A 27681-nucleotide genomic window follows, 5' to 3' on the forward strand; every position below is an offset into this window, starting at 1 on the left:
CGGCACTGCAGAAGCCAACAACCTGTACAGGAATCTGGCTTGGCCTGGTCCTGGCCTAACAGCAACGCCGGCAACGACTTCGCCATTGGTATCGGCATAGGCATCGACTTCGTTTTATTCTATTGTCTCATTTCATTTTATTGTCGTATGTCATACAATGGCGTTACATTTACATTTCCCATTAAACTTTTTGCTATCAGTGGCTGTTCTTGTTATTGTGCAATAAATTTAAATGCTTTGTAAGCCGTTTCTATGAATTATATACATATGTATTTCAGTGCGGGTGACTGTGCGAAAGAAAAATAAATATTTCGAAGACATCTCAATAATAATAATCAAATCGAAATAATTAAAAAATCAATGCATTCTCGAATTTCCATCTGCAAGACTTAAATTACATTTCGTGAGTGAGAATTGTTCGCAAAAAGTAAAAGGTCCAAAAAAATCAAAATCAAAACAATTTTGAGACGAAAAAATAAACAAACTGAAATTGCAACTGTAAACAAAATATTGATTGTATCTTGCATATAAGCGTCCCTGACGTACTTGCTCACACTCGCAAACAAACACACACACACCCATCCACCCACCCTCTCTCACATAAACAAACTCTCTCGTACAGTCGTAACACGGTGCCAGATCGTTCCTTGCAGATGCAACAATTTGTCATTGAGATGCAAGCGCATGAAAAACTAAAAACCAACCAAAAAATAGTTAAACAGCTGCCGACAGCGACACGAGCACAAACACACACGTCAAAGCTGTTGCTGGTGCGGTGTGTTGAACACACGAAGACCGTGCCGCAGCAGTAGCACGAAGAAGGATACGGCCGATTCGTGGTCATGGCCGTGCAGCTGCCGAGCGCGCTATATCGTTTACGATAAGCGCACGACCAACAGTTGCTCCAGCCAAAATGTAGCTGGTTAATAGGCCGTGTTACGGCCAGGTTGAGGCACAGTCCACAAACATCCGTTGGGCTGCACAGTCGCGTTGCACGGCAGTCAGCAGACGTACAATATAGTGTCGCGTTGTGTACCACATATAACGGTAAACAGAGATTTAAAAAATCATACAAGTACAATTTTTTGTGGCAAGTTTGGCAAGTAACAAGTTTGAAGTGCTGTTAAACATTGCAACGGCAATTGGAGTTGCATTGCTGTTGATGGCCGTGACGCTTGCGTCAACGGCAACTGTTGCTGCAGCTGCTCAATTTGTACATGTAAGTTGCAATACAGTTATGTATACATATTCATATAACCTCTTAGCATATAGCAAACATCTAGACAAATTCCGAGATTGCACCATCAATCTTGACATTAAATTAGATCAATCAAACAGGATATGTTAAGGAATGTGAATTGTTATCGATTTGACAGCCAACACGCGGCCAACAGACACTCAGCTAGACAGGTGCCAGTTCAGGTTGTATGTCTGCCTACTAAAAAGTATTCTAAAAATATATGAGCACAAACACAAGCACATCGTCAGCCTCCTGCTTTGCTCGCTGCAGGATTAAAGTCGCCGACAGGATGCATGAAGCGAGGAAATTGCGGCTTCTAAAATTATAATTCAAACTAACGGCTTATAAATAAATTATGTGGCTAACAAGCTATTCAAATTGATATATTTAGATTGCACACAAAAGCTACATTTTCCAGATAGCATTTTGCGATTTATATGTTAATTTCAGTTCAGAAGAAAAACAATTTTGGAGTTTGAAGTCATCATGAAATCGATAAATTTTCACACCTGTTAATATATTAAATAAAGCATATTCAGTTTTCTATGGTTTTTCATTGGATGTGTCTAAAGGAATGTAAAAACATGCTTAACAAGTTAATAACAATCCATTTCCCATGTACCCGCATTCTCTACACAGATTATGTTGTTTATGAATATTTAATTTTCCTCCAGAGTTTCGCTAATAAACACTTATTTTTATCGATGCTGAAAGTTTCACAATGATTGCAAATGAAGTACTGAAATTCATTATGTAGCTCTTTTATTCATTTACTATTTACTATTATTATAATTATATATTTAAATACGATTTTAGATGTTTGTGTAAATCTAACAATGACAATCGAACTCTACATAATTAACTCGTTGAATGAGTTTGCCAACTGTTTCGTAAAGAAACTCCTGGTTCTCATCTTGGAAAAATGAATTCAATTTTCATATGCGTTGGGGCAATTAATCTAATGTATGTACATATATCCAATTGCCTTAGGTTAAATATGTAGGAAACTTCTTTAAAGAACTTGACCGCTGTGAGCTTCACCTGTGACCAGCTGAAAAGCAATAAGTTTGTATTTATCGAAAGGCTGCCATTTAGTTGCTTGTGAGACACGAAAAGTGGCAGGGGGCATGTCGTGCTGTGAGCTTTGCCTGCTTCCGACTGTGTAAGGACTGCAGACAGTATCCATATCCATTGAAGTGAATGTCACTCAATGTTGCAGAAATTCTTTGAAATCGAAATGAAACCAAAATGATTTCCGTGGAAAGAAATGTGCTTAAAAGAATGCCAAAAATCAATGGGAAGCACAAACGCCCCCGAGGCCAGAATTGAAGGCGGCATTTAATGCACCCCAAATGCCGCTGGTGGGCGTGTCAACGCCCCGCACTTAAATTACTACTTCACACACTTGTATAATGTGTAGTAACAAAAAAAAATAAAAATAAAGAAAAAGAAAAAGCAAAACAACACACAACACGAATAGCTCCAAAATAAATCCAACAGTGGCCAACCAAGGCAAACGCGGTCTGTCAAAGGGGGGATTAGTGGGGTGCGCATGGAAGCTAGTCATCGACATCGTCATAGTCATCATCTTGGGCCACATTTTCAGCATTTCGCTTAAGGAAATTTGTGTGTTACAAGTACGTATACAACTATGCTTTTCTTCTTTGTTTTTTTTTTTTTTTTGGTGGGGCGTGCTTCGCCGCTTTAGAGTCCCCAGCGGCCTGATTAAATTCGTATGCCGCAGCAGTCGGCCACACAAAAAATGGCCAACAGCCAGGAGACAGTGAGATGGCTGGGAGCTGAAACTGGCACAGGATGCGTTTAGTGCGGCGCACAAATGTTGAAATAAACGAAACTAATCCGAAAGAAAGCCCAAAACGCGAGCGCAAATGCCAAAATATTTACACTGGGAACCGCAGCGACGCCGAAAGTTACCCCAGCAGCAGCAGCAGCAGCAGCAGCAGTAGCAGTCACAGTCAATAGCTGGCCCACACCCGACTACCATTTTGGCCAGCTTTTGGTGTTCAACCGGCTCTGTGATAAACATCTTTGCCAAGTAAGCAACAATTTTTCGTGCCCCAAATTGGGGTGTTCTTTTCTGCTTTTTTTTTTTGATGGGGTGGTTGATTGGATGACGAGGCTCAGCGCGTGCAGGCAAATATTTTTAATGATTTTCGTCCAGGCAAATGCTTCGATCCGGAGCGCAGTGTCTGTGTTTTTGTGTGTATGTTTCTTGTTTTTTGTTTTTTTTTCTTACGCCCCAGTTAGTGCAAAACTAATTATATAGAAACAGCGCCAAGGCTGAGCCGGGGATACGAAAACAGAAGCTGGACAAGAATTTCCAATTATACGCGCACCGAACTCAGATTTCACACTTCTCGGATTCTCCTTCAATCATCGTCAGTCATCAGTTACAACACTTGACAACTCATGCGCTATGTGTACAATTTTATCAAATCGCATAGCTACGGAAATGCTTAAAACAAATGATAGAAAATGATTTTTAGCACGGTCGAAGTTAGCATACTCTGATTGAATCAAAATCCACTTGCATAACAAATTGCAAACAGATCAATTTTTGATAGAAGCTAGCTTATATTATAAGCATAAAGCTCAGTATCAATTTCAAATATTTTTAAGTTAAGCTTTAGAAGAAATTATATTTAGAAAAATAAAAAATCACAAGTCACCTCTAATTGCTTTGGCCATCAGCTAAGATCTTCGACAGCACATATTAATAGGCAGATAAGCTCATATATCGACAAGATCATTTTAGTACCCAAAAACCTTAAGGTTATATTTTGTTTTAATATATGGACAAATGGAAAAAGATTTCAGTATCGTACAGTATGGCAATTTCGTAATGCTTTGGGCTTAGTGTTAGAGAAAACGGCTTACACGTAAGAACATTTTTAAATTTTATTTTTTTTCTGCTTGTTATATGTAAATTTCTATCACGTTCGCGGACCATTTCAATGAAATGTGGCGCAACCATAAAAGCAGCTCTCAGTTTGTTCTTGCGTTTGCTGCTGCTGCTGCTGCTACTGCTAATGTAAAATTATGGCTTTCAGCTCAAACACGCTTGTACATTTCCGTTTCCGCCTTTGCTGTTGTAGTTTTAATGCATATCACGTGTATATGTATGTGTGTAGGCGTGTATGTGTGTGTGTTTTTGAATGAGTAAGCAACACGTGCGCTTTGACATTGATTCACTCGCACGTCAGCTGAATAGATATTATCCTTTCGCTAGTGGGTGACCCACAAAATTATCAAAGTCAGCAAAACTTTTTAAAGAAAGTGAAAAGAATTGAATCCAGGTGCTTAAGTTAGAAATATTTATGCTTCACTTACTTAAAGCTCGTTTCCGCCTGCATCCGCTTTTCAGCTGCACTGCAATAAAGGCAATGCTTCGACTGCAGCCAGCACTCGTTTTTGACCAACAACCGCACATCCTTCACTTGGCCAGCCAATTAGGCCAACACAAGTGGGCAGAACGTGTGCTTGACTCTGTATATATGTATGGATCTATACATGTATGTATGTTCGTGGTTCGGCCCACTTAACAGCTGTGCTGTACTGGCTGTACTAAATCATTGGTCAATCTCTCTCTCGCACCAACACCCAACTCTTTATAGCGGGGCAATTACAAAATATTTCTGCTACGTTGCCATGACTAAGACGGTTGTCGCCCCTTGAATGAAAGGGGAAATGTCAGATGGCGGTATGACTTACAAATTATTTAAATGCAAAATCACATTTAATTAAATTTGAGCAAAAAAATAAAGCGAATGGCAAATAAAAAGTGCTAATAAAATGAAAATAAAATGCTCGCTAATTCAATTTCTGCTTAATTGTTAATTAAAGTGCAATAAAACAAAATCCAATTATACAAACCAAGCAACTTGTATTGCTGCTGACGGGGAAATGGGTCTAAATAACTTACCACATTCCGTCGGTTATGGCTATTTCATTGCTACATATTTCCTGCCAGGGGCTGACATTATAATTTGCTTATAAAATCTGCACAAAGTTTTACTCTTAACCATTTCAATTCACAAATTACAAACTCTAAGTGCAATTCCAAACATGCTTGCATGTGTTTAACAAGGTGGTATTACCATGCCACATGTCGCACACACATACACACACACACAGGAATCGCACCCAAGTGGAAGACAACAACAAAATCTAATTTGGGTCTGCGGGACAGACACGAGCACCAAAAAGGGCCCAGCCACAGCCACAAAACCCCAAAGCAGTATTCAAAAGCTGTTAGAATGTGGCAACTCAAACGCAGGCGCCGTTCGGACCACAGCATGTCCATGTTGATGGTAACACAGCCAAGCCGATTATCTTTTCATGCAACATTTGTATCTCGAAAAAGTCAAACGACACTAATCCAAATTCCACAAAAGGCGAGCAAATTCAAAAATTCAAAAATACAAGATACAAGCTCCTTTCTAAAGCAGTGCGTCTGCGTGTGCCAGTACGTGTATGTGTTTGGATCTTTATGTCTATGTGTACAGGCTTAATTTTGGGGGGAGGCCTTCAAAATATTGCAGTCTAAGCGCAATACCACCAGTAGCGGGATCAGGCCTTGTCCTTTATATATATGTACGTGAAAGATATGTATGTAAAAGAGTGAGTGCGCTGCAAAAATTAATCTGACATTTTATAGTGTTGTCCCTTAAATACCCTAACTGAAAATATATCAGTTTTTTTGAGAAGGTTGCCAATACACCATCTGACTATATTATTGTGTTTATTTAAAAAATTGTATATTAAATAAATTGCAATTATTTACTAAAATTAACGATGGCCAAAGTTTGTAATTATGTTAAGCTATCTAAAATATAATATTTTATTTGTTATAATATTTCATAATATTTAAAATTAGATAGTTCTTCTCTATGACTCACTTAAAGCACACTTCTTACTACTTATACTTCATTTTCTAATATAATTAAAATAATTTAAAATGTCCATCATCGAAAAAATAGTGTCATCGATAAAACCCTATCGAAATCATTCAGTTAATCAAATCCAGCTTGAGAGTAGTTTTAGAGGTATACATGGCACTCAATAATAATTTTGAACAGGTTTTCCAGTTTATTGAATAATTTCTGAAGAGCGTATGCAAACTTTGATGTCTCTCATGGCACTATTTTTTTTTTTTTTCTTTCTTGTTTATTTTAGCTTACAGCTTCCCCTTGTTGTTTGTGGTCGCTGCTGCTGTTGGCAACCCCACATATAAAGTTGTGTTTATCTCAAGAATGTAGATTGCCTGTAAAATATTTAATTACACACTGCGGTGCCGCCGCAGACGCACAGAGCCTGGCAAACGACAGCACCAACACCAGCCAAAAAGGACAAAACACGCATACGCCATGTGTTGCTGCCTTGTGCTTGTTCACTTGGCAATTTGCAAGTGTTGGCAAGTATGGAGTGTGCTACACACAAGTGACACTTGTATGCATGTGGTTGAAGTGCTTTCGCAGCGGTATGTGTGTGTGTGTACAATTTGCTGTTTATTTATTTGCCCTACAGACTTGCGACTAACCTGTCTGCCAGCTTAACAACCCAATAGTTAAGCACTTTTTGCATTTTTAATAAACTGTAGCAGCTCACTTTGCATATGAAATGTGTATAGATAGAACAGGACAGCATAACATTTTCAGCACATTCATTCATTAGTTGCCCGTCCACGTCGAGTGGCAAAATGTTAATTATGTTTATTGAGCGCCCAAAAGCACAAACAACTCATAAGGCGACTCACATAACAACAAACCCAAAACCAAAGGTGCATGACAGCCATCACTCGGGACAATGCTAATACACTCAAAAAAAAAAACAGAAAAACAAAAAACTATAAAAAAAAAGCTAGAACTTAAAACTGGGCAAAAACTGACTGGAAAGAATCTATCAAATTTTCTTCGAACTATAAAAAGATTTTAAAATAAATAAAATTATTCTAAATGATTGTTAATAAATAATATTGGCAAATAAAACAAAAAATAAAAATTATTGTATTCAATATAAGAAATAAAATTTGCATTAGTCGAGAACTTTATCTAAATATTTTTGCCATCTATAAGGTTGCAATAATTTCTCCGTGTGCAGTCGTATATTCTCTAGTTCTAGACAGTCATTGCCTCTAAATCGGCTTTGACCTTTCATAAGAGGCAAACGCGTTTCGCGGGCTGCAGGAAAATTTTGCATTTGATTTGCACGAAGGTCGTTTTAAAAATAAACGGGGCAGCAACTCAACCACAGTGCCACTGACAGACAGCCTGTCGATCAGAGCGCGACAGTCATTCAGTCAGTCAGCCAGTCAGTCAGCCAGTCCGCCAGTCAGTTAGCCATTTCAGTATTTTTTAGCCTTGAGCGCGCCCAACGCCATTCAGTCCTTGCATTGACATTGGGTGTGGCCAGCCAAAGGGGCTGGGCCGCACAGTTCGTGCCACACACAATTTGACGTGCGTCGAGGTGCTAAACGGCGCTCATTGGCTACCGGGATGTTTTGTATGTTGCCTGTTTCTTTGCTGCTCAATCGTGCTACCGTGCACATAATTAAAAGCGACATTGGTTTGGCTTTTGTGGCATTAGAAAGTTGTTGCAATTACAAAACTTTAATGAGCGCCGCACATAAAAACAGATTCGATGTGCTTAATGAATGATTGGCTACAACTTAATTAGAAGAGCGGCGATTGTAGCCAAAAGCAGCGAGGTAACTCGAGCCTGAAATTGACTGGCCCAAAGAGATTTTTCAAACAACACCAACTGGCAGCTAGCAACTGGCATTAATTATCCAGCATATTTATAGAGCGAGTATTAACTTGACTCACTAAGAAGGATGTGGATTAAACATGATTAGTGCTGCCTTAAGCTGCACCTGCTCAAAATGACCTCAAAGGTAGACATTTTATATTACTTTATTTATTTTATTTTTCTTTTTTTTGTGCTTTGCTTGCGTGCCACAAGCAATTTTCGAATATTTATATACATAGATTGGGCCAACAAGGTGTACAAATTGATTATAGGCTTTCAATAATTTATGTTGAATAAAGCACGCCCCTATGTTTTATCCAAAATGTCAACTTTTTGCAGAGACAAACAAAAAATATTAAAAATGCTTTCATGTGATTGCTTTTCCCGCGTGTTATAAACAAAACAAAACTTTTATTGTAAAATATTTGAACTATCTGCTTGTCAAGGGCTTAGCAAAGGCGCAAAGGGCACAAAGGTGCCGCCTGTCTGCCTTTGGGCCATTCTTGCCACAGAATGAAAAATGTATAAAATATGTAAAATATAAGAGAGGATTTGAATTTTGTAAACTAGGACAATGTACGCAAAGCAGCTCAGGAGCACAAAATGCATCTATTCTTGCGGTTCGTTGAAATTAAATGGACCTTCAAAGCTCTCATTTAATTAGTTCAAGTGCGCAGATAGTGTGAGATTGTGTGAGAAAAGAAGACGTAATTGAATTATTATTTGGTTTCGTTGCTCAGCAAATTACAAAATTGCAATGCAATTACGTGCATATTCAAAACAAGCCATACGCACTGTTGCACCTGCATTCAAAGAAAGATTTTATGTAGCATTTAGCTAGACATTAAAGCAGATTACGTATACGTAATATAATGCGACAGAGCTGAAAAAGCTAACACCAAGGAAAATTGTCAGCTTTCCGAACGCAAGGATGTTGAAACGAGCTGGATTGCGGAACAGTGCTGTGTGGGGTGTGCCAAAAGGTGGACATGCCAAAGAAAATAGCTTGGAGAAATGAATAGTGTTGCAACATGAACGTGTCAATGAGTTTTTAAGCTCTGTGGTGCTTGACTAGCGACACTGACTAACTGACTGACGCACTGTCCCAGCCTCTGCATCTACCTGCCCCTAACCCAAGCTGTGCTGAATCCGTGCTTGGCCTTTTGTTATAATATATTACTTTGCTGCTCAACATGTTGCGGCTGTGATGGCAACAGCATGTAAACAGACAAAAAGCGAATGCAGCAGCAGTAGCAGCACCAGCATCCAGCACAGAGCAGATAAGAGGAGCGTGCAACACGCTGTGTGCGTGAAAAGAAAACACAAACACCAAAGCACGAACACTTACATCCACGCACACACACACATTTGCACACACACACGCATACACTCACAGTCTTGTACAAACAGCAAACGGATTATTTGTTTTCGGCAGCCTTTCTTTGTTTGCAATTCATTTTTTTTCCTTTGCTTTTTCCTGCTACACATACAGCCCTTTATCTACAGTCACTGCGCCACTTGGCACATGCCTCTGCCACAACATGTGTACGCATGTGTGCGCCGTGAATAAGCTAAAGTGTTGGTCTTAAGCCTCATGGCTAGGTCGAGTTTTTGCAGTTGCTAAGTAGAGTCATTTTCTGGGTGAAACTAATTTGGGACAGCTTAGTGAACTACTGAAATACCTTTGCAGCTGTCATAATATCAAGCTAACACTACTCTATGGTAAATAGCTTACTGTAGTTTCCATATTAAAATCAGAATCAGAGTAGAGCCATTTTTAATATGGGTATATCCTACATTATTTGCCAGGCAGGAATTAGTGCGCTTGATGTGACCAATAGTCTTTTCGCAGTGTTCGTAAAATCACAACAGCTACCAAGCCATTGTTTGCCACCCCATGTGCCACAACAAGCGCGACATTTTCAATATGTTGGCCATGTGAACTGCGAAAAAAGAAGCGCGAGGCGTTGAGCAAACATTGGTCAGGTCCGTGCTTATATGTTCGCTTGCCGTAGCATAAACAAACAAAAATAGCCAACTCACCAACACCTACACTCACTGACATAAATACATATACATTGTTGTTGCTGTTGCTGTTGCTCTTTTTGTTGTTCTTGTTGGTCACGTTGGCCGGCCTCGAACGTGTGCAAAAGTCAACTCCAGAGCTCCCAGGGCTCGGAGGTCGCGGTTGTGGTCATCGCACGAGCTGACGCTAACAATGTTATTAAAAACTCATTCAAAGTCAATGTGCGTGTTTGTTCATATCTCTTCCTCTCACTCGCTCTGTATTTGAATATGTGTATGTGTGTGGGTGTTGATAAGTGGCAAAAAACAACAAAAAAAAACAACAAAAAAAAAGAAGATCGTTCGATTTTCCAGAAAAGCAAATGGCACACGATGCATGTAGCATCTGTTTTTGCATTCGATACGTATCAATTAGCACATGAGCGCACATAACATATCAGCAGCATCTCTTGTGCATGGGTGAGCATGAACAACATAACAACACCACAAAACTGAGATATGTAAGCATGAAATACATGACAGCAATTAAATAAAATAATACTTTCCACTTATTTGCATCATACATAAAATGTGCATTCGACGGAAAAGTTATAGTTATATAAGTTATTATATAAAATTAAATATATGTGTTCGATGCATAAAGCGTTTTTTATGCAAACATGAAACTTCAGATCTGGGCGGTATTTAAACTATTTACTTTAGTAAGTTTATTTATGACCGAAACAAAAGCGCGCGTCTGACTTGCTTGAATCTCCAAGTAGGACTCTTCGATAGTGAAAACTATCGATATTTACCAAAATTACATTGTAGTGTTTACATAAGTGAATAAGATTTAACTGAGTTATGTAAAGTAGCGATAAATTGACAAATTAACAGCTGATCATTCAATATCAGTTGTATTCAAATTAGTTTGACCAAACAATATGTTTGAAAGCTTAGAAGTGGATTCCAAATATATTATTCTCTATATTTTTTTTGTTGCTTTTTTTCTTTATCAATCACTTTAATCACAATTTTCAAAAAACGTAATCTATTTCAGCTTTTTTCTTTTTTTCTTATTTTCAAAACTGTTTTTTCAATTGATTGTGGGTATTAAAAAAAAAGTAGCTTTTTATTGAAATTTTTTTCAACTTAAGTTTTTTTATTTTATTAAATTTTTTAAAAGCATTAAAGCCTAGCACAGTCGGAAATTAGACTCTGAATTTTCTAATTATGAATTTATGTAAATAATAAGACATTCTAAGGTTTCACCCCTTATCTATCTCGCTAATTTATTACACCTTCAATACCCCTTCCAAAAGCGTTTATCCATATACCCAATACCTCATACAAATATATATATAGATATATATATAAATGAAAATAATTGTCAATATATCAGCATTAGCCGAAGCTAATATCGAATCCATTGTCAATGTTTATGAACGAAAGGCAAATGACTGAGGGAAACTGTATTATTGATGGGACTTGCTGAAGGCATGGCATTTAATTTCCTGAAGCCTGGCAATCAATAAAAAGTCAACTAAAGGCGACTTATTTGGTGGCAATGTCTAAGAAATATAAAACCCAAAAGGGTCTACAAATAAACCAGCGCCAAAATAAAATGTAACCGAAAGCCAAGGATTTGCGGCAACGACGATGAACTGATTAAATTGTTGACTGAAACGGAGCTGGCCACGTCACTGGGGGTTTTCACAGCGAGGCGTCACAGGAAACTAATTCTGGCAGCGAAGTGCTGCCACAGCGTAACTCCTACCATACACCACATCGGCTAACATTTGGCTATCCCAGCCGTTGAACTTTATCGATAAGCGTCGAGCGACAAAAAAAAAAAAAAAAGAAGAAATTATGTTTGGGGAGATCTTTGCTGGCTAGAGGGAAATACATTTTTATGGACAATTTGGTTTTTATGTCAATTTACTGTTGTCGCCCAGTGTAAATACGTACAAGACAATTCACGCAGTTGCACAGCAAATTCCAATACAAATACCCAGAACACAAAACGCAAACCCAAACTGAAAACCAGCAGTCCCAGTCAAGTTGTGCACATTAAAAATGGGCGTTGTGGGTCGCATCACTCTCACTGTTTGCCTGATTGGTTGCCGCATATTGTTGTTCGCTCTTCGCTGGGGTATTATTGTTAGTGTGGCACAGGACAGCAAGGACGATGACTGCGACACGATGTTCTGATAATTGCCAGAAGCATTGCACGCCAAGAATGGAATGCGCTAAACGACCCTATTCTGCCCCAACCCCGGCTTCAGCAACTGTGGCACGCTGAGACTTTAAAGATTTTCGCCGTCGCTTGCTCAAATATTTTAGCAACATCAGATTTGGTGGCAGCTGTAAACACAGCCAGGGATTTTCTGTTAAGCCGCCATAAAGCGTCGACTATATTTCAAACAATGCTCAACGTGCTGTAAAGTATCAAGTCCTTTATGGTTCATAACTAACCAGTCAACACAAAGAAGCAGCAGCATATGAACACAGTCTGTGATAAGCATTAAGCAGCGCAATTCAATTGTAGAATATAATTTAGAAATTCGCTTTACATCATTTTCCTCAATGTATCTTTATATATTTGATTTTCGGAGCTCGCTTAGTTTATTGTTAGAGTCCTAAGAAATAGGAAGTGTCAGCATCCTCATAGAATCACTTATCGTTGAAATGCAAGCATTTTAATAGATATATTTATATTCATTTATTCATACCTACACAAATCCTTATTTTTAAAATTGAAAGGAGTTTTTCGTAGAATCTGAAATCTTTGAAATTTTGTTTTTGGTTTGCAACTAAATCACCGTTTTAGTTTGCTGATAGTTGAAAAACCGATTTCTAAATTGCTTTCTTTCATTATATATCAATATATCTGAAATAAATAATATAGACACAAAAGTTCTTTAATTAATGTTTAATCAACAACTGCTTGGAAAATGATATATATCCGCAAAATGTCTTTTTTGTAAGCATTAATTTCTGACGTTTACTAAGGGAATTTGCTTTATTGTCTGTTGCGTCGGCTCCATTGTTTGCCGTTTTATTGAGGCCACATTTATAATTCATTTTGCGCTAATTTCGACTATATTGTTGCTGACCACTGATTCCCCACTGCCTGTGATTTTACTCGCAATGCAGTCAACAGCAGACACAGACACACATACACAAACAGACAGAGACACACTTGCGGCATGTGTGGCAGCAATATCTCATTTTTATGCCTCAACATGTTGTAAAACCACATTAATGCGATGTAGTCCTTCAACAGCAGCAATCACTGAAACAACAACAATAATAACCGCTGCGGGCAGAGAGTGTTGCATGTGGCACAATCACACTTTCTGTCGCCACTCTTTCCCTCAACGCTGTCGACTATCTCTCGTTTGTCTAAGCTGAATTATGACTTCCTGGTAACACGTTTTTACATTTCCGCTTCCGTTGACTGAAATTATTACCATAAAAGTAAGCAAAACTGGCAACCCACCATTCAACACAAAACCATCCCCACTAAAGTGCACAATTACGCGCAGCGGCTCATGGCGTGTCGGTTGGTTGCCCATTGGAATTTCAAAATAAATCTTTAACGATGCATTGGGGGGCCCACGTGCTAGCCGTGTTAGTCCTGCCGCTACTCCTTGAGCTATATATGTATGTTGTCATCGGTTAGCTCGCCCGGCAAACCCTCCCTCCCCTCCCAATTATCTGTCTGCTGTCTTCTTTTGAAACGTTTTTGTTTTGCCCACATAATTCGGTCGCTAATGTTGAAGGGACAGCGACGCGTCAGCCATTAAATGTGCCACAACACGTTCTCAAAAATGTAGCTTCAAGTGGACTCAAGGATGTGTTTCACTGCTGCCTGTGAAATTTTTCATAATTTCATAAATAATTACGTAATGCGTTGACAGCATTGGCTACAACAGCACTGTGCACAAAGTAATATTAAAAAATATTTACATATATATATATATACAAATTACAGAACGACCCTGAGGTTTATACACCCACAAATCATTCTCTCGGAAAAAAGATTAGATGCGAGGATAAAGCGAGCAGGTTTGTATCATAGGACTTGCTAGCAATAACAAAGAGAACTGTCCGACCAGCAAAATGATCTATTAGATTTGGGGTCAGGTTATTTAATATTCAATTATCCATCAGACAGAGAAAAGATTTATCTAGCAGGCCTCAAAATCTTTTATATAGATTAAGTTTTATATTCTTTGAAATAAAGCAGCTTTTATATATTTAAATCAAGACATTTTAATAAGAAGTTTAATAAAAATCTATTCATTCTTCTTCAGTATGTTTTAGGTAAAAGTTCAGTCTCTAATTACAAACTTTATGTTTGTAAATTCCAAAAATTACTGGTCAAAAGACATGTTGAAAAGAAAAACAATTTTAACAAAAAAGTTGCAACATATTTGATTAATGAAAAATGTTCAAAACTAATCAATATACTTACATCAAATGTTTCAATATTTATTATAATTTATATGCCTTCACACTAAAGCTTCATTGTTGCATTTTTGTAATGCCGCAGATTTTTACTGTCACATATTTTTATAAAGAACAGTTTTCTGTATAATTTATGCATTGCGACGTGCCCCAATTCAGAATCATGCTGAAAACCAACATGAATATTCCAGCGATGGGGAATCAAAGTGTAAAATGAAAAACCATTTCCCACAACGGACTCAAATTGTTGTTGCTGGTAGAAAAGAGAAATGAAGAATCGTTTGCATGTTGCTGGAATCATTTAAAGTTCGGTGCACGCCTGAATTTGAAAAGCCAAACAAAAGGCATTGCTTGAATAGCAGAGAATAACTGTAAAACATGGAAAACTACTCAACAGCTGAATTGTATATGGAAGCATAATGCCATAATGGTGCCACAATTTGTGTCTCTCCTCTTCTCCCTTCCCATACCCAAGTAATAATACTTGATTTGCTATGATTACCCACTTGCAGCTATTATGCACTAGATTTACTCCAGCTACTTTTTTTCTTGACGTTTAATAAATTGTACATTGGGGTAATTTGTTATAAACTCTGACTACATAATAATATAAAGAAAAAAATTAATATTTTTAAATGACTGCTCTTAAGCCGATGCAAACTGAATTGAAATGATTTGGGAATAACTATTTTTATATAGAGAGAAACGTCATATTTACTCTTTTTTTATCTCAGCGTTTTAAAATTATATACTAGACAACCAAATATCCTCAACGGCTTGTGCCGAAGTCCGAGGTCATCTGCAAATTATTTATAATTTATATAATGCAGTAATTTCAGCTCAGTTCTTGATGCCATTGCCAGCTAGCAAATATACGAGTTAAGTCTTTTAATTGGCTAACACAAAAGGCACTTATGCATTATACATGTTGTCAGGCACTGACAGAGAAGAGTGGCAAGCATAGTAAAGTCTATTTGGCACAAACTCAAGTTTGCACAGAAATGTGCAAGAAACAAGTGAAATCCTTGCAATGCAACGCATTTCCGCTGGCAAATGAACTTACAACACACATATTGAATGTAAGAGTTTGTTGACTCTGTAAGTTAAATAAAAGACTTATGCATTTATCACTTCCCTTTGATATACCCTGATGAAAATGATATACATATACTATATATATATATATATATATAAAGGCGTCTTATACATTTAATAAACAATTTGTAGCCACATATCTATGGTTTTTCTTACTAATAATTCAAGTAATTCCTTGGAGTACTTGCAGCTCACATATGCTCTGCAATTTTGTCATCATTTATGCAGATTGTATACCAGAGATAATTAACAGTTGCTGAAATATCACTGCATAACAAGCCATTGGACAATTGGACAGCAACAGAGGCAAATGCCTCAATTGGTTGCATGAGGTATAACCTGCCAGGATATTGAGATTGCGATGCCGTTGCCATGCAACGAGCTGCATTTAATTAATGAAATCAACAATGCGAACAACTTTCGACGAGCTGTCGACGAACTAATTCAAGTTTTTCTCATTCACTTCACAATCATTATTTAGTGTTTCGAATGCAAAGCCAATTTGCATGGAACTGGCTTATAACAGAGCAGGAGCAGGGAATTCCACAACCAAGTAGTTGCGTTGTCCTGTTGCTCCTTTAACTGGCTCGTTATGGCACGTAGTCTGCGCTTCCATAAATCTGTTGCATAAACTTGGTTGCTACGGCAGCTGCCAGGCACATTAACGACGTCCTTTGCCCCTTCCGCCACTCCCTAGAAAGATGCATGAGTGTAAATAACCAGCGGCTAAAGCCCAGCCAAACTTGACTCCCAGCAGGGCAAATACTTTATGCGATTATAATAAAGTCAGCTCTATAAAGTTGTCATATTCAATTCCAAGCCACATGAAGCGGCATAAATTAGGCTTATGTCAGCAGGTAGGTCAAGGTGGACGATGAATTGTTGGGGTTAGCTGAATTTTGGCTCTATCACTATAGTAAAGCATTAAACTCTTGTCATTTTGTTGATTTTTATTGGTGTTGTTGTTGCAGCTGCTTTATACACACAAACACACGCATTGATCGATCGAATGGACATGAAAATGTCAGCACAATTAGGCTCTTTGAATTAATTGGCACACACAGCTGGCCAGCCACTATCGAATGCGCTTCACTCAGTTCAGTTAGAGCGAAAGTTGAGGGGATGCATACACACAATACAATCCAGCCACACACTGCCAGCTAAGCCTTTAAGGCCTGCTAATTGAGTGCTTATCGATTAATGTAGCGAACTCTTCGCGCATTAATTATGTGAACACGCAACGGACTGTGCGGTGTGGTGCGGTATGGTGCGGTATGGTGATGGGCCTGTAGGAGGCAAAGTTTGTATGGGGTAACGGGTAGGATTTCCACACGGCTGTCTTCAATTTTTCTATTCAAAAATTCCGCTTGCAGACGCATAAAATATGAGCGTATCATAAAATATATAGCACAGTCAAATGACAGGAGTGGCGTTCACGTCCACAGCGTGCTTTACAGGATGCTGCTGCGCAGCAGGATAACAACATCAGTGGCATAATTAATGTTCTTGACAAGGCAGCAGGAAAAACTTGGCCAAGCACAATGACAACCTCTCGCTGTTCCGACTTGGTAGCATTATATGATTAATGCCATTATTAATTTCGGACACGTTAATTGCGCATACCAAAATACTTTTAATAAAAACATTGCCTGAACATTGCACATACGCAGCGTTAAACCAGATATTTTGTACCGCAACATTCAATTACTACAAGGGTCTGAATAGGACTGAATTGGGGCAGGTGGCATGGCAGGCAGCAGTTCAAGTCAGTGGCATCATCAAAAACGCATCAGTGTCATTAGTAGCTGGGTGGCAGGCGTCATTTGCTCTGTCATTTTATGGCCATGCCATGTCTACCACACTGTGTGCCTGCCACGTGCCTGCTTTTTGTTTACTTTTCGTTTCATTTGGCTTTTCGTGTGGAAATGACAACGACAACCAGAAGCACCAGTCGCAGTCGTTACAGAACTTGAGCTATGCAACAACTGTGTCAAGCAATTTTCAGCTCGAATGCTAGCGCCAAATGAGCACCATTCCGTTGAAGGGATTAGAGATCGTGTATAGTGGATTGGGAATGAGCTTGCGCTGGCAATTTGCAGCAAGTGTCGCCAAGGCACTTTGCAGATGTTGCACAAAACAAAACCAAAAAAGAAGAGAAAAAGAAAACACAGAGGGCTGTGTTAAGTTTCATAAAATTATCATTGCGATTATCGTGAAAACGTATGGAGAATGGTACAAATTGAGTTAAGGACGAGGAAAATTGAGCCTGACTCTTATGGTCTGCAAATGGTCTCACAATCCTTGACATGTGTACCATCTGGGCTTAATATGTGCAACGTTTTTACATGTTCTTTATGGTGTAAGATAAAGTAATAAATTACTCTACAATTTCATTTAAGAATCGACCCTATATCTTTTTGCAAGATTATATAAAATTGGTGATATTCACCTATTTATTACCACAAACGGGTACTCGATTTTTTCGTGCATTCATTTTATAGGATTCGATTTGGCTGCTCCTCAATATGTATGCCAAAAAAGGCAATTTGAATGTGTTGTAAGGATAATAATAAAAATGATTTTCCAAGTAACTAAAGCATATATTTGAATAAGAAACAAGTTTTAAGGAAGCATTATGAAAAACCTACTGAAGTTAAAATCTCGCTTTTTTTGTACCAACACATTTAGCACTTTTCAAATGGCAAGTGTCGTGGCGGCATTTTGCATTTATGAGCTATCTTTCTACCGGATGTAAAACTAACAGCACACAAAGTGCATGAGTGTATGTGTGTGCGTGTGTGTGTGTGTGTAATGTTTGCCACAAAGACAAAGTCAAGTGGCCTGGGGCGCATTTTTGCCATTGACGCTCGTTAAATTTGCATGCGGATGTGCTCACCCGCACACACATGAGTGTGTGTGTGTGTGTGTGTGTGTGGGTGTGTGTATGTGGTTACAATGCTAAATGGGCGCAACAGTTACACACGGCCTGTAACAGCGACAGTTTGTGGCTTCGCCAGCGCCTCCGTTTCACAGCAGAGTTCTACTCTCTTCCGTCGCCATCCAAACTTCATTTGGCATGCAAGAAACGTGACAAGGACCAGTTGACTGCCGCCATGGCACGCCCCCACGCCCCCATGCATACTGTATATTTGCTGTTTGTCTAGTCAAAATTGAAAATTGTCTTTTCCAGCAATTGGTAGCTGGCAATAGTCACGGGGCAACGCGTCGCATGCGTCACCTTGTGTTAAAAAAAAAATACATAAAATTATTCATCAAAAATGTCCCAAGATCCAACATTTATTTAACATTTCACTTTGATGAAAATGCAAAAGGCTTTATGTGACTGGCACGAGCCAAGATGGCGACGCTTCCTCGTCGCACAATCTATGCCAAGCGCTATGAATTAAACAGCAGCAGGAATAAGAACACCATACAGATAGTGACGCCTTTTGTAATTAAAACTTACCAAGCGCACTTGGGAAACTTCATTATGGGGCCAGACTGTGCCGGGTGCAAAAGGCCTTCTGGCCAGGCAATGCTGTCAAACGCAAAATCTGTGGCGCGTAGCTTGTGCACTGTGACTGCCGTTCGCTTGGGCTCAAAAGAATGGACGCTGCTTTTGACAATTTGCTGGATTAGATGGTAACCAGCAGCAGGCACACACGCATTACAGCGACCAGTTGGCCGAGGCATGCCGCTAACGCTATTGTTGGGACCCGGCTAAAAACCTGACATACCTAACCCGGACCCAGACCCAGACCCAGACCCGGATCCGAGTTGTTTGTCAAAGCGGGCGCGGATATTAGCGCATGATTGAAAACCGCACGAATTTGGTAGGTATAAAAATTGCATGGAATTCGTGCAGCTGCTGCCAATTAGGCTGGCAGCTCGGAAAATATCCTGCAGCCTGGCCGAGGCGCTTATCCACGGTTGCCCATCAATTTGCATTTGACAAGAGGCCACACTGAACTTTGATGAGATTCTCGTTTCTTTTTTGTTTTTTTTTTTTGAGCTGCCACGCACAGGTGCCGCCCACCTGGAGGCAACCCCTTTTTTTGTTATCGCTATTCAGCCCTTTGTTTGCTTGATTAAATTATTTTTCATTATTTGGCAAATAAAAGCACCCAGCCAGGACACTTGAGCGCCAAGGACAACGGCTGGCTTACACATTTAATAAGTTTATTATTAGCAGAAAAGCAAAAAGGCAAAATAAAGCCCGCCATTATGAAAAATATATATATATATATATCTTATCTACAGTATAATATAAAAGGCGGGCAGGAATTGTCATTTTGGAGCTGTGTCAACACGCAGCACCACAACAAAACTCATTTTCATACTCAGCAGACACTTGAGCAAGGGGAATATATGTTGTGTGCTGTGAATATCACACTTATTACTTCTTAGATTTTCTCATTAGTTTGGAATATTTTTGACAGACACATTTAAATTTTGTGTAGCACACAAAACATTTGTAGCAGCTTTTGAAATATTTATGCGTGGTATCCAATTGTAAAGCTAACTATAGCAAAGCAAAGCACTTTAAAATCAGCCCTTGTGCTTTCCAACCGTACTCGCTTCTTCAGCTGTACTTTGCCCAATTTATCTTTTTTAAGCAACGTGAACTTCATTAGTTAAGCTACACATGTATAAATATATACACGTAGAGACGACAGCAGATATGCAGCATCGCTTAAAGCTACCTTTAAGATGCCAAAGAATATGGTATGCAAGTTTATTCATCACCTTTTGAACCACATAGATTCGCTTGCGGTCAATTTGCAGGACCAGTGCACAAGCCGCAAGGCCAGCGATGGGTTTTGGCTCTTGGCAGCCGCAGCACTGGTGGCTTTGCTGCACTTTATACCCTTGAAAGGCAGGATTACTCGTTTTACCTTGGCAACGCGCAATTGAAGGGCTGCTTCACATTCAACTCAAAGATATATTTAAATAGCAAAACGAACGTTGACGGCCAGCTTTTGATGATTATTGGCAAAATAAAGAACTTACAGTTGCTCTGCTTTGTGAATAGAACAGAATAGATTTTAAGTTTAAGTTGACAAAACAGCTTAATTGAAGATGTTCACATGGAAAACCGTTCAACATAGATTTAACAAACTTCGATTCTAAATTGAATACGATTTGAAATCTCAAAAAAATTAGTGGCCAATGATGGTTTGCGGTTTTCCTCTTGAGGCAAGCTTAAACATCAACTTTGACCCATTTCAATTGGCCGACCGACATTTTTGTGCAACTGACAATCAAAATGCCTAAGCTCTACTTTTGATAACACTTAATTAGCATAGAAATTGGGTATCAGCTTGACGGAGGTGCAACAGAGATTTGATTGCAGAGTTTGCAGAGTGCGTTCACAAAAAATAAATAAAAACAAAAACGTTGATTGAAACGCCAATTGTTGTTTGCTAAGCCAGAAAGTGGCTTTAGTCCGACACCAGGTCAGCAGGTGTCAGCGATTGCTTCGCGCTCTTGCAGCAGGATTACGTAAACATGCCACAAACTGAAACAAAAGGCTTAGCTCTCAGTGTAATGGAAATTAAATGCTACAAATTGATTTAAGTAATTCAATTTGCTATCAATAATCAGGCCTTAGAGAGTCAAAGCAGTATCAAAACAAAGTGGAAATTTATTTTCTATATATAGTTTGAATGTTTGTGAATGCATAACTCAATTTGGTGCTAAGGCATTTGCACAGGGGCCAAGACAAACTTATTGATTTGTAGGAAACTTGCAAACTCAATTTGGCGTTGCAATTTGATGTCCTGTCGACATCCTTCCTATTGACGGCATCAGATGCAACAGTCTGCAGCGAAGTCAAATCAAGTTTGACCTGTGCACAAAGTTTGTTCGTTTCCTGTGCATATTTAGTTTTAAATAATAAATAGCATTAAATGTGTAAAAGAAATTCAAAGTGCAAAGTTGTCGGAGGCCCCTTTAAGAGCAAGCAGCATTGCCTTGTACCACCTCGTACAACATCATAATGACCTCCAATCAGAAGGTGCACAAAGACAGCAGCAGCAGGATGCAAATGTTGCAAGCGAAATTGCCCGAGTCACCTGTCTCCTTGCATTGAGATTGAATTGCAGTCTGCTGCCAGTTGCCGTCTGCCTGTTGATAGTTAACGGCCACAAAATTAGTTTAAAGTTAGCGGAAGGAAAGCCAAGAAAGGGCCGCAACAACCATAACACAGTACCAATTGCATCTCTTTGCTCTGTGGCCCTCTTACAGATGCCGCACCTGGCCAGAGTGAGGGGCAACCACAAAAACGTCAGCACCAGCGATGGCAAACTGAAAATAGAAGACGGTCAGCCACAGCAAAAAGGTGAATAACTTGGAAATTACCATTAGGAAACTGAAAAGCAACAACAGCAATTCGTCAAAGAGTAAATAGAGAAGAAGAAGAAGAAAAAAAAGCCAGTTAAAATGCGTAATTTAGCCAAGTCGACGGGCTTTAATAGCAGCGATGACGATCTGAGTGGTTTGGATGCTGCAAACAGAACCGAGTCAATATACGCAATTAAATCGAACTGGATTACAGAATGGTATGCAAAAGCCCGTTATGTTTAATCATTCCTATTTTCTCATTTTCAATATCTTTTCTGTTTTCCAATATTGATTTTGTTTTAGATATTTCGATTTCGATTCTTGTAATGTGCCTGAATAAATATGCTAAAGTTCGGATTAAAACTTCCTAAAAAATAACTTGCTGAACTATTTGATTTGTATTAATTTCATTAATAACTTAAATAAAATCCATAATCGATCTTCTTTTCTCTTTCATTATATATAAATATATTTATATCACAGAAGCATATTAACTATTAAATACCTCTTAAAATCTACCAGGCGGATACGCAAGGAGCGCGAGAATCTCTGTCGTGATCTCTACAATCGGGTCATGGAGCATGCGGAGTGCAAACGCTTTTTGGAGGCTGCCAAGATTTATGGCGAGATCACCGACTTCAACTCATGGCCATCCAACGAGCAGTTGCAATGGTATCGCAATTTCGGAGTCAATTTGACCAATTTCGGGCGCAATAGCTCGACGGAGACGAGTGCCACGCCCATTGAGGATAGTGGGCCGGCATTGGTGTTGCCACCATTTGAGATGTGGCAGACGATAGCGATTGCACTCTGTTTGTTTGTATGCATCATTCTAACGGTAGGCGGCAACATCCTGGTGCTGCTCGCCTTCATTGTGGACCGGAATATTCGACAGCCCAGCAACTACTTTATAGCCTCTCTGGCTGCAACGGATATGTTGATAGGTAGGTAATATGGGCAAACAATTGCCACAGATTTGAATTGCGTGGCAAATAGATTTATCAAACTCAACCAAACAAAATCTAAATAATTTACTTTAAATTTGCTTTTAAATAGTCTTCAGTAAAGAATAAAAATATGCAAAAAAAATAATTTACGTTTGCTAATATGATATTTATAAGAACACTTAAGAATATTTCTTTATTTAATCTAAATTTATTTTAAGATTGAGAGTATTGGTTTTACAGAGTTTAACGTTCATATTTTATTAATAATGTTTGAACCCATTTTTCTCAAATATACTTGAATTATTAATTAATATAATTGGATTGAATATATTATTTATGATGTCAAATAATTCAATTCATTCAAAAGTATTAAAATGATCCTAATTTAAGCTGGGATAAATGATTTACTTTGTTTTTCTTACTCCAGGCACCGTTTCAATGCCCTTTTATACGATATATGTGCTTAAGGGTTACTGGGATCTGGGACCGTTGCTCTGCGACTTGTGGCTATCCGTTGACTATACCGTCTGCCTGGTCTCCCAGTACACCGTATTGCTGATCACCATTGATCGTTATTGTTCGGTGAAGATAGCTGCCAAATATCGCAGCTGGCGGACCCGGACACGTGTGATTTATATGGTCTCGATAACTTGGATAATACCAACGCTCTTGTTCTTCATCTCGATCTTTGGCTGGGAGCACTTTACGGGCAAACGGGATCTGTTGCCCGGCCAGTGTGCCGTACAGTTCCTCAAGGATCCAGTGTTCAACACAGCGCTAATCATTGGCTACTACTGGACGACACTGATAGTGCTATTCGTGCTATATGCGGGGATCTACAAGACGGCCTACGATATGCAGAAGCGCAGTGAGGCCAAGCAGCGAAAGATGCAATCAATGGTGGCATTGAGTGCTGGGGCCATGTCAGGCATGGCCGGTCATGCAGCTGGCATCGGTGTCATCGAGGAGAAGATACTGAAGACGAAGGTGCAGCTGTCTGGCGCACTTACCGAACTGGATGGCAGCAACAATGGCATCGCAACAACTGTAAAGCGCCTGAGTGGCTCCGGGCAAGCCAATCCGCTGGCGCAGTCCCCAGAAGTGGCCGCCATTGCCATGGAGAATATGACACCCGAACAGCGTCGGGCATCCGAGGCGAAAATTGAGGAGAATAAGCGGGCAGCAGCCGAGGCGGAGAAGAGCGAACGTTCCAGCAGTCCGGCCTTCGATTCGGACGAGGAGTCATCCGTGAATCAGACGCAGATGCTGCTCAACCAGCAGAAGCTTACCAATCTGCGCAAGCGTTCGTCCATTGGCCTGGTTTTTGGTGCGCAGGCGGCGCTCCTTGCGACCCGCAGCAAAGGTAACTTGCAACAGAGCACGACCAACTCCAAGTCAATTGATGCCATGCACTCTATGGGCGCCCGGTCGCCGCAACTTCAATCAGACCACCACCAAACGAGCCTACAGCGGGCGCAGAGCAAAGAGGAGGTGGGCAATGGGCACTTTCAGGCACATACGCCGGTTGAGCGACCCAAGCGCACCTCCTGCTCCACGCTCTCCCAGATAGCCGAGCATGAACGCCTAATTGATTTCCATCAAACCACCAACCCAACCACAAACAATGACCCGCTCTCACCCGTGGATCTGGCGCCGATTGAGGTGCCACGTGAACAGGTGCAACAGTGCTTGGTGCAAGCGATCCTACCGCCGCCTGAAGCCTTCCAGTGCCCCACGCCCCTGTCCGACTACTCGGACCGACCCTTTGGCAACAGCTCCGGCGGCAACAGCGAACTGGCCATGACCTACGATCTGCTGACGAACAACTCGGAGCTCCGCTACATGGATGAGAGCTCTGCCATGCAGGCAACCAATTCGTTTGCCACCAATGAGAGCGTCAGTTGCTCTCAGAGCGCTCGCTCCATGCGACCCACGCCCTCTGTTTCCTCGGCTCCGCGGAGTGCCATTCCACCACCGCCACCTGCACGCAAACAGCACCAAAGTCCCCCCACCAGCCAGAATCAGAATCAGAGTCAGAGTCAGAATCGGAGCCAGTCTCCGTGCCAGGAGCCGGTTGCAATTGAAAAACATCTTCTCGTCTCATACACAGGCATCGAGGATTTTGGTAAAATGCGTCGCGAGAGCTGCATTGAGGCCATCTGTCTGCTGGATGTGCCCGGTGGCAATGATAAAATGCAAGCGGATTGTCCGCCTCGTCGCGCCTCCAGTCCAATGGAGACAAGCAGCAAGGATGCTGTGCTCTATTCCCCAATGCCGCCACTACCACAACAGCTGCCGGTGAAGACGCAGCCAGCCGCTGTTAATGGTGCAACGCCAGCAAGTGCTACTGTACAGCTGGAGCGGATTGATGAGCGGGAAGCGTCCGACAGTAATACCAATAAGATGGCCTCCACATCGGGTGGCACCACCAGCAGCACGGCGGGTCTGGCCGGCTGCAGCAGAAAGGAGGCCAAGGATTTGGATGAGGGTGGAGGCAACGGCGCCAACACCGGCGGCGGCGTACCGCGACGGGGTTCCAGCAAGCGAGACTTTATGCACTCCATTGGCAAGCATTTCAAGAGCAAGAAGGCACTGCCGCTGGTCATGGGCATTGGCGGCAGCCGACAAAAATCCAAATCGGAGAATCGTGCACGCAAAGCGTTCCGCACCATATCTTTTATTTTGGGATGCTTTGTCGCCTGCTGGACACCGTATCATGTGCTGGCCCTGGTCGAGGGCTTCTGTCGCAATCCGCCGTGCACCAACGAGCATTTGTATATGTTCTCGTATTTTCTCTGCTATGCCAACAGTCCAATGAATCCCTTCTGCTACGCATTGGCCAATCAGCAATTCAAGAAGACGTTCATGCGCATCCTCAAGGGTGATCTGCACATGACCTAAGCTACGCCACAGTTGAGATGAATTGGGATGAGATGATTAGCCACTGGATCCGGTTTGGCATTGCATTTGATGAGCGGCACAGCAATCCCGAGAGCCCCGCGGAAAGTTGTGTCAACACTTCTACCCAAACTGGTGGGATTAGTGTAAATGCTCCGCCAAACTGTGCATCCCTTGGTTAACCAGTGAGTGACCGATTGAATTCAAAATTTAAGAGGTGTTCAAAATTAAAAAAAAAAACATATATCAACAGCAACAGCAACAAAAAATTGTAATTTAAGTAGCCAAAGGTGTGTGTTAGTTAGAATGGAATTAGAAGCTGTTAGGTCAGCAATATAATAATAGTATAATGAGGCAAATGTTTTAGACAATAAATAAATTAATGTTTATATTTAACATATACAATCTAACATATGAGATAAACCCTTTAATACACCGACGCATGTATACTAGGATATATTAGTATAGAGTCTATGCATCTACATAAATGTATACATAAAACTAATAATAATATTAATAATATGATAATCATAACAAAAATAATAATAATAGCAATAATAATAATAATAATAATAATATTGAATACAATGATATTAACTTAACCCTGATACATATGCATAACATATCCCAACTGAAGAATTTTTAATTATCATACATATATATATATGTATATATATGTATATGTATATATATGAACATATATTTATATATATATACATATAACAGAAATTGTGTGATTGCATACATTTACAGGCCGCTGTCATAATATTTAATAATATTCTATAAATAACACAGTGACACTCATCCATAATTACACAATAAATTTGCAAAGTGAATGTTCAACAATAAGTATTAACCATAACAATGATTGGTGTAAACAAAAATCTAACAAATATATACAAATTAAAAATAAAACACCAAAAACATAAAATATATATGATATATATATATGATATCCATATACTAAATAAATGTCAATTTCTGTGCGCGCCACTTTCATTGGGAACGGGAACCGAAAATCCAATAACTTCAACTGCCCAAAAGGGTAATATTGTGCTCTATACATATAATATATATATGTATATATATATAAAAAAAAATATATATATATATAACAATAGTTATATTCTAAGTCTAAACCATATACATGCATACGTACATTGCATATACATAAATATATGAATTTCGCGTCTATGCCAAGCTGCCTAAATCAGTTGACTTCAATACACATGTAGTACTTATAATTAACTGTTATCTGTTAACAATTTTGATTAAAGTCGCAATTTTGAGAAATCCGTATACATATATTTATATATGTATATTTTATCCTATGCCAAGTTGCCTCATTATGTTGATTTCATTTAAATTCCTTAAGATCTAACAGTTATTCGTTGAATGTATTGTTTATAGCCTGATTAGTTAGTTAACTTAAGCATTTCGTTTTCCTTAGCACCTAAGTAAAGAGTGTTACAATAACTACAGCATTAAATAAATAAATCATTTATGTCAGAAAAAAACAAAATAGCATCCTTTTTTTTCGAATTTTTTTTATTTAAACGCGTCACGCTGAGTCGACGATTAGCTTCGAACTGCCTGCTCTGACGAGCAAGCCATTATATTATTGCAAATTCTTAAATCTAATATTATATATATACATATTTCTTCTTATCTAATGCAGCCGCTTGTGGCGACCTCGGGGACCTCTTTGCACCTCCTCTACTATCTCTAAAAATAGCCTGACCCTTTGCCAGGCCAGCCTCAACTGGCTACGTTTGAGAATATCATTTGAATCCGGTGCTCTGCAGTATGCAGGATGCATTGAATAATCACAGTTTTCGCAATGCCTTATTAATAAAAAAAAGTGCATTTTGTTAACATTATTATTAGCGCTATTTTGAAAAACTTTGGAAACAG

General features: G+C 39.6%; 1 protein-coding gene across 1 annotated transcript; it reads left to right on the forward strand.

Moving 5' to 3' along the window:
- Positions 1-1023: 1023 nt before the first annotated feature.
- On the forward strand, positions 1024-26251 carry LOC6564350 (probable muscarinic acetylcholine receptor gar-1). Its single transcript, XM_001990243.2, has 4 exons — positions 1024-1219; positions 21827-22140; positions 22445-22866; positions 23297-26251. Exons 2-4 carry the CDS (start codon positions 22022-22024, stop codon positions 25768-25770), a joined length of 3015 nt encoding a protein of 1004 aa, XP_001990279.1. The 5' UTR covers positions 1024-1219; positions 21827-22021; the 3' UTR covers positions 25771-26251.
- Positions 26252-27681: the final 1430 nt, after the last annotated feature.

The sequence above is a fragment of the Drosophila grimshawi genome, unplaced genomic scaffold (assembly GCF_018153295.1).
Source record: "Drosophila grimshawi isolate 15287-2541.00 unplaced genomic scaffold, ASM1815329v1 contig_311, whole genome shotgun sequence".
Taxonomy (NCBI): domain Eukaryota; kingdom Metazoa; phylum Arthropoda; class Insecta; order Diptera; family Drosophilidae; genus Drosophila; species Drosophila grimshawi.

Bases quoted from the DNA above. Each gene is read 5' to 3' on its own strand.
- LOC6564350 (XM_001990243.2), top strand. From the start codon at position 22,022: ATGCGTAATTTAGCCAAGTCGACGGGCTTTAATAGCAGCGATGACGAT. The intron at 22,141-22,444 runs GTATGCAAAAGC...AAAATCTACCAG, and splicing joins TCGAACTGGATTACAGAATG to GCGGATACGCAAGGAGCGCG. The intron at 22,867-23,296 runs GTAGGTAATATG...TTCTTACTCCAG, and splicing joins TGCAACGGATATGTTGATAG to GCACCGTTTCAATGCCCTTT.